The following is a 19398-nucleotide window of genomic DNA, read 5'->3' as shown; positions in this document are numbered from 1 at the left end:
TAAAATATTTCAGAATTTTGTAAAAAAAATCTAGTTTTAATATGATTATTTACAACTATTCAAGCTGAATCTACAATGAACTGGAAAGTACCTCATGATCTGCATTTAAGAAAGATATTTCTGTTTAAATGTTACCACCCTCTATATTATGGGAAAATCCGGAAAATTACAAAATATCACTACTCCGGCCTTATAACTCCTTGTGTCCCTGCACACAAACAAACATGGAAATGGTGTCAAAACAAAATTCTCTCACTAGAATAGATATTGCACTACAAATATATGTTAAAATTATGCACATATCTGCAATAGCTAAGTCAGGAAAAACTATTTAGTAACATACCTGAAATTTACTTTACAACGACCCGGAAGTATAATTGTGGTCTGAGGCCACGTGGTTTTCTGTGGGTACGATTGGCCCTTTCGACTCGTGTTTTTCTCCTCTTCCGCCATCATTGCTTTCTTCGCCGCATTCCGGTTCACTCGTCGTTGCTCGACAATGGAAAAAAAAATCAAAGTTTTCTTCGATGTTGCTGTTGACGACGGAAACTCTTTGGGGAAAATTGTGATGGAGGTAAATATTGATAGGCTTGTGTGAGTCAGAGTGTTTCGGAGACAATTTTACTAGGCCTAATGTAGAACCGAAAGCAGGCTCTTCACACACATTCATCGATATCGTTGATTTATAAAGTCGCATAACGTTATGTCTTCTGTTTTCGTAAGTACAACCATTGAGTAACTTAATCGCGGTCGTATTTCTATTCAATTCTGCATTTTAGTAGAGCAGTATTTGCAAAAGAAGGGAAATAACTCATACTAGACTACGACAACCGCTCTGGCTGGCATATACTCCGTATAGGCAGAATATTTTTCTCTACTCCTTTCCTAGGCTTGTTACATATTTTGTGCTGTTAGCCAAACCATGTGAAAGTTATAGGAGGTTGAAAGCTTCCTTGGAACTATATATAGCTGGGTTGCGGTTGTCTTTAAGGACGAAGACTTTATGAAGGAGCCTAGACAGTCTCGAAAATGCGAGACAGTCCTGCATTTCAGAGACAAAATAAAATTGTCTCTGAAATGAGGGATTTTCTGAAATGGATGTATATAAACTCAAAAATATCTTAGACTATTCTTGCCATACTGGCTCTTGGCGACTCAAATTCAATCATTCGTGAGGAAAAAACATAAAAGCAAGGTGCATCTTCAACACATTTTAACAGGCAACATTTTGTGCAGTATTTGTATCATTTTGAACAATGAAATCAGAAATAAAAAATGTTCAGCCGCATACTCCCAAATTACTTGCACACATGTATTGATAGCAATGCCAGATGCTTGCACATGCTCTCCTAACATTAAAATGACCGTTGGACTGGACGTTTGATTGGGGGAATCCTTGCAACATCATGAGTGTATTAAAAATAACTTTATTTTAATCGCGAGCTTTGTCACAGAGCCAATATGAGGCTACAATAACGTACACTACAATATTGTTGTTTAAGAAATAAATAATGATGATTCGTGTATTGTTGCAGGATATATACCATGAGGACGGGGAATTTTGCAATTAAATTGATAACGAAGGCCACAGGCCTTAGTTAATAATTAAAATTGCAAATTATCTGAGTCCAAGTTGTATATCCTGCAGCAATACACGAGTCAAAGTTGATTATTTCTATTCTACCAATTGGACCGTTACCATGAACTGTTAAGTTCTGAGATCTACCTCTTCCTAATAGAAAAACGGCAAAGAAACCCCTGGAAATGTGTCGCTTCATGGCTGTTACAATTCACAAGAAACGATAAAGCGTGCATGCTAATGAATATTAAAAAGCTGACGTCAATCCCAAGCTGCAAATTCTCAATCCGCCTTTTAACCATGAAAGACGCAAAGAGAAAGATTCATCTCCTAACACGTTTATTGTAATTGACGCTTTACACGTCCTATTAAAGGTCAATCAGAGCGATTCGATAAATGAGTGGTCTACTCTAGATCTTGGCGCCGCCATGTTTGTTTACAAATGCACGATTTTAGAGGGGAAAGATTGTAACAGCAATGATTCACGAGTGTGTATTATTGACACGAGAGTGGATTACTGGCAATTCTACCATGTTTGCTATGTAACGCCAGTTTTGATTGGTTAAAAACCATGTATTATTTTCCAATAACCCACGCTCGTGCCAATAATACACGCTCGTGAGTCACGGCTGTTAAAATTTTAAATATCAATATTCACCCGTTTCATAAAAGGTTACTATAGCCGAGTGGGCTAATGGGTTAGTCTTTCAATATATTTTATCGCGACGCGAGTTCGAATCCTACGGAGGCCACCACTTTTTAGCCCACCATCATCAGATGGTGGGCTATTCAAATCGCCCTGCGTCCGTGGTCCGTGGTCCGTCCGGCCGTCCGTCCCTCCGTCCGTCCGTAAACAATTCTTGTTATCGCTATTTCTCAGAAAGTACTGAAGGGATCTTTCTCAAGTTTCATATATAGGTTCCCGTTGGTTCCTAGTTATGCATATTGCATTTTGAGAGCAATCGGAAAACAACATGGCCGACAGGCAGCCATCTTGGATTTTGACAATTGAAGTTTGTTATCGCTATTTCTCAGAAAGTGCTGAAGGGATCTTTCTCAAATTTCATATATAGGTTACCCTTGGTTCCTAGTTATGCATATTGCATTTTGAGAGCAATCGGAAAACAACATGGCCGACAGGCAGCCATCTTGGATTTTGACAATTGAAGTTTGTTATCGCTATTTCTCAGAAAGTGCTGAAGGGATCTTTCTCAAATTTCATATATAGGTTACCCTTGGTATCTAGTTATGCATATTGCATTTTGAGACTAATCGGAAAACAACATGGCCGACAGACAGCCATCTTGGATTTTGACAATTGGAGTTTGTTATCGCTATTTCTCAAAAAGTGCTGAAGGGATCTTTCTTAAATTTCATATGTAGGTTCCCCTCGGTGCGTAGTTTTGCATATTGCATTTTGAGGCCAATATGAAAACAACATGACCGACAGGCAGCCATCTTGGATTTTGACAATTGAAGTTTGTTATCGCTATTTCTTGGAAAATGCTTAAGGGATCTTTCTCAAATTGCATATGTAGGTTCCCCTTGGTGCCTAGTTATGCATATTGCATTTTGAGACTAATCAGAAAACAACATGGCCGACAGGCAGCCATCTTGGATTTTGACAATTGAAGTTTGTTATTGCTATATCTCAGAAAGTGCTGAAGAGATCTTTCTCAAAATTTATTATGTAGGTTCCCCTCTGTGGCTTATTATGCATATTGCATTTTGAGGCCAATCGGAAAACAACATGGCCGACAGGCAGCCATCTTGGATTTTGACAATTGAAGTTTGTTATCACTTTTTCTCAGAAAGTACTGAAAAGATCTTTTTCAAATTTCATATGTAGGTTCCCCTCAGTGCCTCGTTATGCATATTGCATTTTGGGACCTATCGGAAAACAACATGGCTGACAGGCAGCCATCTTGGATTTTGACAATTGAAGTTTGTTATCGCTATTCCTCAGAAAGTACTGAAGGGATCTTTCTCAAACTTTTTTGTAGGTTCCCCTTGGTCTGTAGTTATGCATATTACATCTTGGGACCAATAGGAAAACAACATGGCCGACAGGCAGCCATCTTGGATTTTGACAATTGAAGTTTGTTATTGCTATTTTACAGAAGGTACTGAAAGGATCTTTCTCAAATTTCATTTGTAGGTTCCCCTTGGTCCCTGGTATTGCATTTTGGGACCGATCTTTCTCAAATTTCATATGTAGGTTCCCCTTGGTCCCTGGTATTGCATTTTGGGACCAATCCGAAAACAACGTGGCCGACAGACATGCAGCCATTATCGCTAAATCTTAAATTTTATATGTAGGTTCCTCTTGTTTGAATAGTACTAGAGGGCTGTTTCTGAATTTACACAGATTAGTAACACTTAGAGGAAGAGAAAAGTAGAGAAAAGATCAATCTGACATGGAACCTATAAAGATCATTCAATGGTGGGCACCAAGATCCCTCTGGGATCTCTTGTTTTTCTTTTTTTTTTATCCTTTTTTTTTAATTTTCAAGATCAATGCCATATGATAGATGCTCTTGATCGTAGTACTGTATTGCCTGTATATTTCATCAACAAATAATGCAATACTCAAGAAATAAATTACAAGGTTTTCCCGGGGTTTCTTTGCTGTTTTTGTATTAGAAAGAGGTAGATCTCAGAACAAAACAGTACATGGTAGAATAGAAATAATCAACTTTGACTCGTGTATTGTTGCAGGATATACAACTCGGACTCGGATATTTTGCAATTTTAATTAATAATTCAGGCCTGCGGCCTTCGTTATTAATTTAATTGCAAAATATCCTCGTCCTCGTTGTATATCCTGCAATTATACACGAATCATCGTTAATTATTTCTTAAATAATACTCGGTTTTAAACCAATCAAAACTGGCGTTGCATAGCAAACTTGGTAGAATGAATGATAACCCACCCATTGCATTGTGGGACTAATTTGCATAGAAACTCAGTTAATATTTTTGGGAATTTCCCGTATACCATATTTTCCTCCACTTTTTGATTCACAATAATTTGTTAGGTATATCTTAAGTCTGAAATCTAACATCGAAATGCAAACATTTATGTATATTTCTTTGGGAGTTTGGGCCGGAATCTGTCTCTATTCTGACCACTATGTTGTGCTGCACATTACTTTCATGCAACTACAGGTGTGCTACCTATTGGGCAAACCATTAGATTGTAGTCAACCGTGCAAAATATGATTTTGACGCAAAATGGAGTTAGATTTTCAAAAAAATTTGCTATTAAACTTGATCAAGCAATGTAAAATGTGCACATAGTCAATTGACGAGGTGCTACACCTGGAGTAGTGCCGTACATGTCCTACTTCCTGGATTTAGAGTCTGAAACTATCAGATTTGGCTAAATTTTGTAATCATATGATCAGTTGTCAAATAGCAGCTATGACACGGATTCACAAAACTTCAACTTATTAATGTTTACACCTTTTTAGCTCGTTTCTTTGAAGAAGAGGGAGAGCTTATGTTTTCAAATGTTAAGTTTTTGGTGCAAGTGTTAAAAGGCATAGTAATTTATAGTAATATGGTCCCTGTGAGGGTTAAACTATCCCTTGCCGGAGTCAAACTAAAAGAATTTTTGGGAAAAAAACCCAGATTTTTTGAAATTTTTTGGACTTATAATATTTACAACTTTCACGAATATAAACATAATATTTACAACTTTCACGAATATAAACAATGTTGTTTTTTCATTTTTAGCTCACCTGCCCGAAGGGCAAGTTAGCTTATGCCATGGTGCGTCGTCCGTCCGGCATCAACATTTCATAAAAACAACATCTTCTTAATAACCAAAAGGCCCAGGGACTTGATATTGGGCCTGTAGCATGCTAGGGGGAAGGGCTACAAAGTTTGTTCAAATAAATGACATTGACCTTCATTCAAGGTCACAGGTCAAATAGACTATGATCTTCAAATGACTTCTTCTTAATAACCAAGAGGCCCAGGGACTTGATGTTGGGCCTGTTTGTAACATGTTGGGGTGTAGGGCTACCAAGTTTGTTGAAATGAATGACCTTGGCTCTGATATTTGAATAAAATGGAAATCTGTAGAAATGACCTTAATCAACTTCAAATTTGCTGTAGAGCCAGATGAGTGATACAGGCCCATTGAGCCTCTTGTTTATATTTTTATTTATATTCGTGGAAGTTGTTTAAATAATGTGTCTGGTAGGGTGGCATACCCGATCATTTTGCGGCGCACATGCGACTTTGTGTATTTGACACTTCAACAGGTAAATTGTTTTGGAGTAGCTGAATCCAGCTATCGATAGTAGATATGTTTAGCTAGAGTAGCTGAAATCAGATATATAGCTGAAAATGGCAGATTTCCCCAACCTGGTTTACACTAACTTTTTAACTCTCCCTGACAGAGGCACTGTATCTTGATTTAAAGTTTGTGGTACGATTTACGGTAGTGGGTGAAGACTTCAGTTCTCATAACTACTTCCACTTGTATCTAATTTAAAAGGGTCATTCATTATATAGGGACCTCATCAGAAAGACATTTTATGACAATAATTAATTTACAACTGATGTGTTGCCTGAGAGGGGATTTTTTCCTGTTTTAAGGAAAATCCAAATTGATAAATAAATCAGCTTCAGTCTTCACCAAAAACATGTAACTTTCAATTTTTAGTTCATCTGACTTGAGGGATCAGGATGACCTATTCTCATCGTGCTTCGTCCGTCGTTGTCCACTTTATATGTGGAGTACATTAGCTTTTCACATTTAAACTTCTTCTCAAGTTCCATCTGTAGGACTGAGCTCTAACTCGCCCGAAATGATCCTGACCTGGTCCTAATTTTGTTTTTCAGGTCGGTCCGAAATCCAAGATGCCAGGCCAGTACGGCAGCCATCTTGAAAAACAACATTTTAAATTAAAAAAAGTTTTCTCCAGTTCCACTGGTGCCATCAACCTGAATAATAGCTTGGAATGTTAAGGAAGGGGGGCCAACAATGTGTTTTCAGCCTCATAAAAATTTTGACATGGCTGTCACAGCAGCAATTTTGTAACGTGATTGCGCAATCATGGTTATCCTGAAAAACACCTATTTCAAACTTCTACTTAAGTTCCAACAGTGGGATTCAGCTCTAACTTACCTGAAATGATCCTAAGATGGTCCTGACAATGTGTTGTTATTTCTCAGGTCAGTCGGACATCCATGATGGCTGCCATCTTGAAAAACATATTTTAAATTCCTTCTCCAGTTCCACTGTGCCATCGAACTGGTAATTGTTGGGAATGTTAAGGAAGGGGACTCAACAAAATTTTGCTCTTTTTTGGCCTTGTGAAAACTTGTACATGGTAGCCATGGCAGCTATTTTATAACATGATTGAGCAATCATGGTTTTCCAAAACAACACCTATTTCAAGCTTCTTCTAAAGTTCACCAGTGGGATTCAGCTCTGCCTGACCTGAATGATCCCGAGATGGTCCCGACCAATTGTTGTTGTTTTTTTCGGCCTGAAATCCAATTGGTAAGATGACCGTCCAGGGCTTTTTTTCACTACTTTGGGAATGGAAATTCGGCCCCAAATCGGCTCCAAAAAAGCCCTGCCGCCATAGCCATCAGTACCACTTTACTTGCTAGTATATATATATGTATACTACAACAGTACAAGAATCTTATAGAGTCAGACGACTGTTAAGCCCCTTGGGACTCTTGTTATTTTATGTAATATATACAATACAAAACTGTAAAAACTTTGCATTCCAAAAAATGGAAAAATATTTTGACATTATCGAAATGAATACTTATTGCAGATTTACCCTATATCTCCAAAAAATATAACTGTTTTTTTTTTTTTAACTTTGTAATTCATTTATTGTCCCAAGATTGAGTATAAATGTTGATATTCATTTCGTGAATATTAGTATTCCACTTATTTTAGGCCAAAAAAAGTGTGGCATGTATATGGTAGTATTTTAAGGATACTTCTATATAATTATTATAGGTATGCTTTATTCTATGAAAGTGTTTCTGTTTTCAAAACACCCAAGTTTTATGTTGTTTCATCTTTTTTTCAGTTGCGTGGAGATGTGGTGCCGAAAACAGCAGGTAAGAATAGGTACTCGTAGATGATTAAAGTATACCTTGAATTAATTTTGCTTGTTGGGACAAAGTCCAAGGGAGCTATCAATGCTTCATTGACAATCTTTGTAGTAAAAAGCTATAATTGGCTAATTAGCGGGGTCACATGACCTAGTCTCACTCCTAAAAAACTAGCAGGAAACATCAGAGGTACTGAAAGTAAATGAAGGGAGGTTTGGTTTGGTTTGGTTTATTTTGTTTAATGTCCTATTAACAGCTAAGGTCATTTAAGGACGGCCTCCCATGCATGCGACATGCATGCGTGTGGTGAGTGCGTATGTGTGTTTTGGGAGGCTGTGGTATGTTCGTGTTAACTCTCCTTGTGATAAGCCGGGACTTTTGCTGATTTATAGTGCAACTACCATTTTTAGCTCGTCTCTTCGAAGAAGAGCGAGAGCTTATGTTGTCACTCCGGCGTCGGTGTCGGCGTCGGCGTTGGTTTTCCAAATGTTAAATTTTTGGTGCAAGTTTTGAAAGGCATAGTAATTTATGGTAATATGGTCCCTGTGGGGGTCAAACTATCCCCTGCCGGGGTTAAACTAAAAGATTTTTTGGAAAAAAAACAGATTTTTGAAAATTTTTGGACTTGGAAAATTTTTGTGTTAAGTTTTTGGTGCGAGTGTTGAAAGGTATTAATACATCACTTTATAATTGTACTAGGGTGCTGATAATTGGCAATAGAGTCCCTCTGGGGTTAGACTATCCCCTGCCAGAGTTAAACTAAAAGATTTTTTTGGGAAAAAACCAGAATTTTCAAGTTTTTGGACTTAAAATATTTCTGCGTTCAGTTTTTGGTGCGAGTGTTGAAAAGTATTAATACATCACTTTATAATTGTACTAGGGTGCTGATAATTGGCAATAGAGTCCCTCCAGGGTTAGACTATCCCCTGCCAGAGTTAAACTAGAAGATTTTTAAAAAAAAACCCCAGAATTTTCAAATTTTTGGACTTGGAATATTTCTGCGTTAAGTTTTTGGTGCAAGTGTTGAAAGGTATTAATACATCACTTTATAATTGTACTAGGGTGCTGATAGTTGGTAATAAACTCCCTCTTGGGTTAAACTATCCCCTGCCGGAGTTAAACTAAAAGATTTTTTGGAAAAAAAACAGATTTTTGAAAATTTTTGGACTTAGAATATTTAAGTTTTTGGTGCAATTGTTAAGAGGTTTTAATACATCACTATATAATTGTACAAGGGTGCTTATATTTGGCAATAGAGTCCATATGGAGAAAGACAATCCCTTCCTGGAGTAAAAATTGGATTTTTTCTTTTTAAATCTGTGTTTTTTTGTTTTTGTTTTTAAATCTTTGGACTTTGTGTTAATTTTATATTGTGAGTGTTGAAAGGCATAGTTATACATGGTATTAGGTTCCCTGTGGGGGTTGAACTATCCCTTTCCTGAGTTAAACTGAAATATTTTTTTGAAATTTTCGTGCAAATGTTGAAAGCTTTTTAACACATTACTTTATGATTGTACTAGGGTGCTGATATTTGGTAAAAGAGTCCCTATGGAGTTACACTATCCTTTCTTGGGGTGAAACTGAATATAAAACAATATGAAAACGTCACAATAGACAATTTATACCGGTCACATTTTTCAAGGGAGACAACTCTCATTAGGATATGTTGTCAAAAAATTGAAGAAATATGTCCAAAAGCAATTACATTTGTGTTTACTATCTTCATTTAATCTACAACAGCATAGCTTGTCTCCCAAATGCATGAATTCACAAAACATAATCTGATCAAGTAAACAATATAAATATTATTAATGCAATTTGTGAAACCATTCCAATTAATATATTTTAATTATTTATTGACAAACATTTGCGAGACGAGCTATGCTGTTCTCCAACAGCTCTTGTTAAAGACTCCGGTATGTCTCGGCCAGGTGACAGAACCCAAAGCCCTCCTCACAGGGGCGAACACTCAACTAAATGCCAAAAGTGAGGCATTGTCAAGGGATACATTAGGAAGAAGAAAGCTGATAAGAAAGAAGAGAAAAGATAAGATCCCAAATTTAGTCGCCTCTTACGATCATGCAGTGGGGGCAGCAGGTACAATTTTTCTGCCCAACCAGCAGGGCAGAACGAAGGGAGGTAACTCTGATAGATCAGAATGTTTGGTCCCTAGTTGTGTCCTTTCAATTTTGGGTCTGATCAGGAAAACAAAATGGACGTTAAACAACTATCTTAGATTTTGACAGTTGAAATTTGTTGTTACATTTCAGAAAGCTCTTCATAGATCTTTCTTCGACTTAATTTGTAGGTTCCTCAATCTCCATATTATCAATTGATTTAGAGGAGGAGGAGAAAAATGGAGAAAGTAGAGAAAAGTTCAGCCTTTCATAGGTCTAATAAAGATCACCCAGTGGTGGGCACTAAGATCACTCTCGGATTTCTTGTTTTATCAAAAGTTCTTGATTGATGGTTGGGATATCGCTGACCATGATGGGGTTTTGAGCATATCTATTTGTGTAGATGATGGTTGAAATTTGAGTAAGAAAAAGAGACAAAGACAATTATGTATGTATTTCTCGCAAAATGTATTGTGTAAGTTCAGATTCTACAATGCTGGAGTAATCTGTAAATAGGGCTGAAAGAAACACCTGTCTTCAAATGGGACTAGGGGGACCACTCACCACAATACAGTCGCATCAAAATAGGAATTGTTGCCTAAAATGTTGGCAAATAATTTTTTGTTATGAAATATTTATAGTAAAATATGAAGTATAAAGACAAAGAATACATGTATGTTTCTGACATGAATTGGAAAAAAAAAAATGATGGCGTTGGTTTTCCAAATGTTAAATTTTTGGTGCAAGTTTTGAAAGGCATAGTAATTTATGGTAATATGGTCCCTGTGGGGGTCAAACTATCCCCTGCCGGGGTTAAACTAAAAGATTTTTTGGAAAAAAAACAGATTTTTGAAAATTTTTGGACTTGGAAAATTTTTGTGTTAAGTTTTTGGTGCGAGTGTTGAAAGGTATTAATACATCACTTTATAATTGTACTAGGGTGCTGATAATTGGCAATAGAGTCCCTCTGGGGTTAGACTATCCCCTGCCAGAGTTAAACTAAAAGATTTTTTTGGGAAAAAACCAGAATTTTCAAGTTTTTGGACTTAAAATATTTCTGCGTTCAGTTTTTGGTGCGAGTGTTGAAAAGTATTAATACATCACTTTATAATTGTACTAGGGTGCTGATAATTGGCAATAGAGTCCCTCCAGGGTTAGACTATCCCCTGCCAGAGTTAAACTAGAAGATTTTTAAAAAAAAACCCCAGAATTTTCAAATTTTTGGACTTGGAATATTTCTGCGTTAAGTTTTTGGTGCAAGTGTTGAAAGGTATTAATACATCACTTTATAATTGTACTAGGGTGCTGATAGTTGGTAATAAACTCCCTCTTGGGTTAAACTATCCCCTGCCGGAGTTAAACTAAAAGATTTTTTGGAAAAAAAACAGATTTTTGAAAATTTTTGGACTTAGAATATTTAAGTTTTTGGTGCAATTGTTAAGAGGTTTTAATACATCACTATATAATTGTACAAGGGTGCTTATATTTGGCAATAGAGTCCCTATGGAGTAAGACAATCCCTTCCTGGAGTAAAACTTTTAAAAAATTGGATTTTTTCTTTTTAAATCTGTGTTTTTTTGTTTTGTTTTTAAATCTTTGGACTTAAAGTTTATATTGTGAGTGTTGAAAGGCATAGTTATACATGGTATTAGGTTCCCTGTGGGGGTTAAACTATCCCTTTCCTGAGTTAAACTGAAATATTTTTTTGAAATTTTCGTGCAAATGTTGAAAGCTTTTTAACACATTACTTTATGATTGTACTAGGGTGCTGATATTTGGTAAAAGAGTCCCTATGGAGTTACACTATCCTTTCTTGGGGTGAAACTGAATATAAAACAATATGAAAACGTCACAATAGACAATTTATACCGGTCACATTTTTCAAGGGAGACAACTCTCATTAGGATATGTTGTCAAAAAATTGAAGAAATATGTCCAAAAGCAATTACATTTGTGTTTACTATCTTCATTTAATCTACAACAGCATAGCTTGTCTCCCAAATGCATGAATTCACAAAACATAATCTGATCAAGTAAACAATATAAATATTATTAATGCAATTTGTGAAACCATTCCAATTAATATATTTTAATTATTTATTGACAAACATTTGCGAGACGAGCTATGCTGTTCTCCAACAGCTCTTGTTAAAGACTCCGGTATGTCTCGGCCAGGTGACAGAACCCAAAGCCCTCCTCACAGGGGCGAACACTCAACTAAATGCCAAAAGTGAGGCATTGTCAAGGGATACATTAGGAAGAAGAAAGCTGATAAGAAAGAAGAGAAAAGATAAGATCCCAAATTTAGTCGCCTCTTACGATCATGCAGTGGGGGCAGCAGGTACAATTTTTCTGCCCAACCAGCAGGGCAGAACGAAGGGAGGTAACTCTGATAGATCAGAATGTTTGGTCCCTAGTTGTGTCCTTTCAATTTTGGGTCTGATCAGGAAAACAAAATGGACGTTAAACAACTATCTTAGATTTTGACAGTTGAAATTTGTTGTTACATTTCAGAAAGCTCTTCATAGATCTTTCTTCGACTTAATTTGTAGGTTCCTCAATCTCCATATTATCAATTGATTTAGAGGAGGAGGAGAAAAATGGAGAAAGTAGAGAAAAGTTCAGCCTTTCATAGGTCTAATAAAGATCACCCAGTGGTGGGCACTAAGATCACTCTCGGATTTCTTGTTTTATCAAAAGTTCTTGATTGATGGTTGGGATATCGCTGACCATGATGGGGTTTTGAGCATATCTATTTGTGTAGATGATGGTTGAAATTTGAGTAAGAAAAAGAGACAAAGACAATTATGTATGTATTTCTCGCAAAATGTATTGTGTAAGTTCAGATTCTACAATGCTGGAGTAATCTGTAAATAGGGCTGAAAGAAACACCTGTCTTCAAATGGGACTAGGGGGACCACTCACCACAATACAGTCGCATCAAAATAGGAATTGTTGCCTAAAATGTTGGCAAATAATTTTTTGTTATGAAATATTTATAGTAAAATATGAAGTATAAAGACAAAGAATACATGTATGTTTCTGACATGAATTGGAAAAAAAAAAATGATGGCGTTGGTTTTCCAAATGTTAAATTTTTGGTGCAAGTTTTGAAAGGCATAGTAATTTATGGTAATATGGTCCCTGTGGGGGTCAAACTATCCCCTGCCGGGGTTAAACTAAAAGATTTTTTGGAAAAAAAACAGATTTTTGAAAATTTTTGGACTTGGAAAATTTTTGTGTTAAGTTTTTGGTGCGAGTGTTGAAAGGTATTAATACATCACTTTATAATTGTACTAGGGTGCTGATAATTGGCAATAGAGTCCCTCTGGGGTTAGACTATCCCCTGCCAGAGTTAAACTAAAAGATTTTTTTGGGAAAAAACCAGAATTTTCAAGTTTTTGGACTTAAAATATTTCTGCGTTCAGTTTTTGGTGCGAGTGTTGAAAAGTATTAATACATCACTTTATAATTGTACTAGGGTGCTGATAATTGGCAATAGAGTCCCTCCAGGGTTAGACTATCCCCTGCCAGAGTTAAACTAGAAGATTTTTAAAAAAAAACCCCAGAATTTTCAAATTTTTGGACTTGGAATATTTCTGCGTTAAGTTTTTGGTGCAAGTGTTGAAAGGTATTAATACATCACTTTATAATTGTACTAGGGTGCTGATAGTTGGTAATAAACTCCCTCTTGGGTTAAACTATCCCCTGCCGGAGTTAAACTAAAAGATTTTTTGGAAAAAAAACAGATTTTTGAAAATTTTTGGACTTAGAATATTTAAGTTTTTGGTGCAATTGTTAAGAGGTTTTAATACATCACTATATAATTGTACAAGGGTGCTTATATTTGGCAATAGAGTCCATATGGAGAAAGACAATCCCTTCCTGGAGTAAAAATTGGATTTTTTCTTTTTAAATCTGTGTTTTTTTGTTTTTGTTTTTAAATCTTTGGACTTTGTGTTAATTTTATATTGTGAGTGTTGAAAGGCATAGTTATACATGGTATTAGGTTCCCTGTGGGGGTTGAACTATCCCTTTCCTGAGTTAAACTGAAATATTTTTTTGAAATTTTCGTGCAAATGTTGAAAGCTTTTTAACACATTACTTTATGATTGTACTAGGGTGCTGATATTTGGTAAAAGAGTCCCTATGGAGTTACACTATCCTTTCTTGGGGTGAAACTGAATATAAAACAATATGAAAACGTCACAATAGACAATTTATACCGGTCACATTTTTCAAGGGAGACAACTCTCATTAGGATATGTTGTCAAAAAATTGAAGAAATATGTCCAAAAGCAATTACATTTGTGTTTACTATCTTCATTTAATCTACAACAGCATAGCTTGTCTCCCAAATGCATGAATTCACAAAACATAATCTGATCAAGTAAACAATATAAATATTATTAATGCAATTTGTGAAACCATTCCAATTAATATATTTTAATTATTTATTGACAAACATTTGCGAGACGAGCTATGCTGTTCTCCAACAGCTCTTGTTAAAGACTCCGGTATGTCTCGGCCAGGTGACAGAACCCAAAGCCCTCCTCACAGGGGCGAACACTCAACTAAATGCCAAAAGTGAGGCATTGTCAAGGGATACATTAGGAAGAAGAAAGCTGATAAGAAAGAAGAGAAAAGATAAGATCCCAAATTTAGTCGCCTCTTACGATCATGCAGTGGGGGCAGCAGGTACAATTTTTCTGCCCAACCAGCAGGGCAGAACGAAGGGAGGTAACTCTGATAGATCAGAATGTTTGGTCCCTAGTTGTGTCCTTTCAATTTGGGTCTGATCAGGAAAACAAAATGGACGTTAAACAACTATCTTAGATTTTGACAGTTGAAATTTGTTGTTACATTTCAGAAAGCTCTTCATAGATCTTTCTTCGACTTAATTTGTAGGTTCCTCAATCTCCATATTATCAATTGATTTAGAGGAGGAGGAGAAAAATGGAGAAAGTAGAGAAAAGTTCAGCCTTTCATAGGTCTAATAAAGATCACCCAGTGGTGGGCACTAAGATCACTCTCGGATTTCTTGTTTTATCAAAAGTTCTTGATTGATGGTTGGGATATCGCTGACCATGATGGGGTTTTGAGCATATCTATTTGTGTAGATGATGGTTGAAATTTGAGTAAGAAAAAGAGACAAAGACAATTATGTATGTATTTCTCGCAAAATGTATTGTGTAAGTTCAGATTCTACAATGCTGGAGTAATCTGTAAATAGGGCTGAAAGAAACACCTGTCTTCAAATGGGACTAGGGGGACCACTCACCACAATACAGTCGCATCAAAATAGGAATTGTTGCCTAAAATGTTGGCAAATAATTTTTTGTTATGAAATATTTATAGTAAAATATGAAGTATAAAGACAAAGAATACATGTATGTTTCTGACATGAATTGGAAAAAAAAAAATGATGCAAGTTTTCATACACATCCTCCTCCCCATATGGATGTACATATTTATGTGTTTACATTTGGCCTATAGCAACAGCCAATGTATAGGATCTGAGCTGGAGATCCATTCCAATATATCATCACAATATGTGATCAAGGGTGCACTTTAATTTAAAGACTTGCCTTAAATTTGTCCATAGAGCAACGTGAGCTATAAGGTCATCAATATTCATCATGTCTCAAAGTTCCATCATGTTTCGTCCATTGTGAGTGTCCACCATGCATAAACTTTTGCTTTTAAATCATCTCTTCCCATATGCATGTCGGATTTCAACCAAATTTAGTTTGGAACTAACGACAGATGGACAGAGTCCCGAAATGGGCTAACCTTTTATTTTAAAATGCTTAAAGGCAGGTATCTTCATAATACTTCTGTGAGGCTCATCCAGGTTCAACCCCTGGCTAAAGAGGGGCGAGGTCCAAAAAAGATCTTATTATATATTAAATGCTATTCCTCCTTAATGCCTGACTGGATTGCAACCAAAAATATGTCTGAACTTTGGGGAAGGGCAATCATTTCTTCAATAAATGAGGCTGGTTCGACCCTAGGTACAAGGGATTTAGGGCCCCTTTGGGGAATTTGTGTAAAAGTTTGCTTTTAAATGCTACTCCTTCTTAGCAAATGGATAATTGATAAATTACAATGAGAATCTGAAACATTAATAGGTAGGACAATATTTTAAAATAACATTTTTTATTGCATTTTTGATTGTGAAATATAGAAATTTATCAAACTAATAAAACTTTTATTTTCACTGCAGCGATGAGCAGTGAAAATATAAAATTTTGCCGTTAAAATGAATATAATTTTTGCAGTGAAAATATAAGTTTTCAGTTTTTTGACCAATCAGAGCGGACCTTTGGATTCACCTTGTTGAAGCTTGCCTATTTTTCCAATCGAAGCGGAGATAGATAAATTGGTTATTTTGCTGTATTTCTGAAATATTCAGACTAGTTTTTGACAAAATACACACTTGATGTTAGCTATTTTATGCACAGATTCTCCTATAACAGCAGAAAACGCTTAAATTGCATTTGTCGTTGAGTAACATCACAAAGAGATGACGTCATTACTCCGATTCCAGCACTTTTTGACGCTATTAATTTTTCGATGTTTTTAATTTTGTTTTTAAGTTTATGAAATGCAATAAAAAGAAAATTGAATAGTTTCCCCTTTAAGGGTCATCTATACAGCAGAATTATGTTGAATTTCAAACACGAATAAATACCTAAAGATTTACATAAAAAATGTCATGTAATATACCAAAATGTTTGTTTGGACATGTAGCTTTCTGCAATCACCTATAATTTGCTATAGATGCTACCAGTTTCTTCTATAGAGTAACTTTGTGGTAAGATGTAGCATGGAATAACTCTAAGTCACGCAAATGATCAAACCTGAAAAATAGCCATGCTGTTATGTTCACATGTACAAGTGTCTATAGCACAGGGTAGGAGCATTTGTTTTACCGGATTTTATTGTATGTACGTATAAACACTTATTTTGTTTTGACCTTGAAATTCAAATGGCGGCTGAGAATAACATTCCACAAATATGGCTTAAAGGAAGCATTTCATTTAACAACAATACTCCTATATTGTACTTTTAAGACATCTCATCAAAGTAACATGAACATTTGAATGTCAATTTGTTAAACTGGTGAGTTTGCAGTCTTTTTCAGAAATAGGCATATTTTACCCCAAACTCAACGGTTGAACATTTTTTTCATAAAAGCAGTCTTCTTGCCACTTCAAGAATACTTTATTTTGTCTAATAAGAGCATTTTTGATGTTTTAGATACCTCCTTTTATGCCGTATTTATGTGATATCATTCACGACCACCATTTGCAATTCAAGGTCAAAATAAAAACAGCGTTTAGACATATAATAACGTCAAAGCTGGTCAAACCAATGCTCCTATTTTGTGCTTTAGACACTCGTGAGCAAAACGACATGGCAAGTTTGTGTGATATATGGGATACAAATGAGTTAATTATGTCCCCCTGAAACATGCATTTTTCTTACGTTTTGTTGAAATTTACAAACAGCTTAACAAATTACATGTCAAAAGCAAGTCCCATGGTTTGCCATGATACATACTAAAAGTTCATCATGTTACTTCTGTGACATTGCACCATAATATGGATTTATAGGCCTGCAAAATATCAATGTTTTAACTGGTTTTGCTGTTTAGATGCCCCTTAAATACAACATATATTTCACTCGTATGGTATTTTTCACTCGTGCTTCGCACCAATGAAAATATTGATATTCTGTCATACTCATGAAATATATATAATATTTAATGGGAAACCATTCAATATCCTCTATATACTAATCATTAAAAATGAAAGTAAGAATTGCTTTTATACATTTAAAAAATAACATATAGCTCTATACCATACACTCTATGATGAAAATCGGTGCACAGAAACTCTGATAAGTTGTTGTCATGCTAAATATCCCATTTTGGCATCTCTAGAGGTTGGCAATCCTGAAACTAATTTGATTCCATTTCATTGATTCATTAATTTTTTTCACATTAACAGAAAACTTCCGGGCCCTATGCACTAATGAACAAGGCTTTGGATATAAAGATTCTACCTTCCATCGGGTTATACCTGGTTTCATGTGTCAGGGTGGAGATTTCACCAGATCTAATGGAACTGGTGGAAAGAGCATCTACGGGGGAAAGTTTGCTGATGAAAACTTCATACTCAAGCATACAGGACCAGGTAATTTCAGTTTTGATTAAAAAGATTATTAAATAGAATCTTAATGAAAACTTTCAGATGGTGGGCTGTTCAAATTGTCCTTCGTCATCTCCATTGTCAGGTGGTCGTCTGTTCCTCCCCAAACAATCGTCCTTATTGCTATTTCTATTACTGGGAGGACTTTTCTCAAACTTAACATGTATTTTGTTCCCTAGTTTTGCCAATTTAATGTTGAGCTTGATCTAGAAACAAAATGACGGACTGGTAGCCATCTTGATTTTTAGCTCATCTGCCCTTAGGTCAAGTGAGCTTATGTTGTAGTGCAGTGTCCTCCGTCTGTCCATCAATCCGGCGTCAACTTTTTAGGTCACCTGAGACGAAGTTTCAAGTGACCTATTCTAATCGCCTTTTGTCCGTCGCCATGCGTCCGTAAACTACCGTATTTATTCTAATAAACGCCCCGGGGGCGTGAAATTTTTCCAAGGGGGGGCGTTAAATGGAGATCAAAATTTCAGAGTCGGTAAGTTGTGAGATATGTTGTATGTACCCATTTCACACCATGAAACATGTGTATATGTATCCAAAACATTGTAAAACTAAGTGACAAACATTTTGTGTATGAAATTGCAAGAAACATAAACTTTGTTATTTATACTTACGGTAGTTGTACATTACGTACAACATATACATTGTTTGAAACACGGGGTCGAGTGTGTTAATTAAATTGCGTCATAAACCGGTCACGATCCAGTTTACTCTCATCACTTGTAGTTTATTATATCTGCTATCAATCATGTCGGGTTTGAAGTGAAGTTATATGAAGTAAGTTTCAAAGTGAAAGTTGTAAACTACGCCGAGCAAAAGGGAAAACATGCGGCAGCTACTGTGTTTCAGGTTGACCGGAAACGAGTGCGGGACTGGTGCCAAAACAAACAAAAACTAAAAAACATTTCTAAAACATCAAAACGCTGTAAGGGAGGAGGAAGGTCAGTAAAATTCCAAAATATTGACGTCCAGGAAGCTGAGGATGTACTGGAAAATTTAATGGTAGGTGCAGTTGAACTCGGTGAAAGTGAAAGTGAATCCACCGGAAGTGATGATGACAGCGAGGTCAGTGGCGCGTATGACAGCCCGGGACATTAACGTTTGTTGATACGATATAGTGGTACTGTGTATATAGTTACTGAAACTTTGTTTTGTGGTTTGTGTTAGTTTTATGTTGGATATCCTTTAAATAATTACCTCTGGGCACACGTGGATGTGCCACGGTAAGTTCTTTTTCTCGAATTGAGGAATTTTCTTTCCAAAAAAAGGGTGGGGGGGCGTTTATTAGGGTGGGGGCGTTTATTAGAATAAATACGGTATTTACATTTTCGACGACTTCTCCAAAACCACTTAACCAAATTCAATGAAATTTTGCAGAAAGTTA

General features: G+C 36.0%; 1 protein-coding gene across 1 annotated transcript in view; it reads left to right on the top strand.

The window, feature by feature from the left end:
* Nucleotides 1-362: 362 nt before the first annotated feature.
* LOC117328774 (peptidyl-prolyl cis-trans isomerase-like) overlaps nucleotides 363-19398 on the top strand; it is a 41806-nt gene continuing 22770 nt past the window's right edge. Inside the window, exons 1-3 of the mRNA XM_033886316.1 lie at nucleotides 363-574; nucleotides 7648-7678; nucleotides 17805-17990. Coding sequence (XP_033742207.1) covers nucleotides 500-574; nucleotides 7648-7678; nucleotides 17805-17990 — 292 coding nt within the window. The 5' untranslated portion in view covers nucleotides 363-499. The remainder of the gene's footprint in view (nucleotides 575-7647; nucleotides 7679-17804; nucleotides 17991-19398) is intronic.

This window comes from Pecten maximus, chromosome 1, assembly GCF_902652985.1.
Source record: "Pecten maximus chromosome 1, xPecMax1.1, whole genome shotgun sequence".
Taxonomy (NCBI): Eukaryota; Metazoa; Mollusca; class Bivalvia; order Pectinida; family Pectinidae; genus Pecten; species Pecten maximus.
The sequence above is the reverse complement of the archived record's forward strand: the minus strand, read 5'-3'. Positions and strand labels throughout refer to the sequence as shown.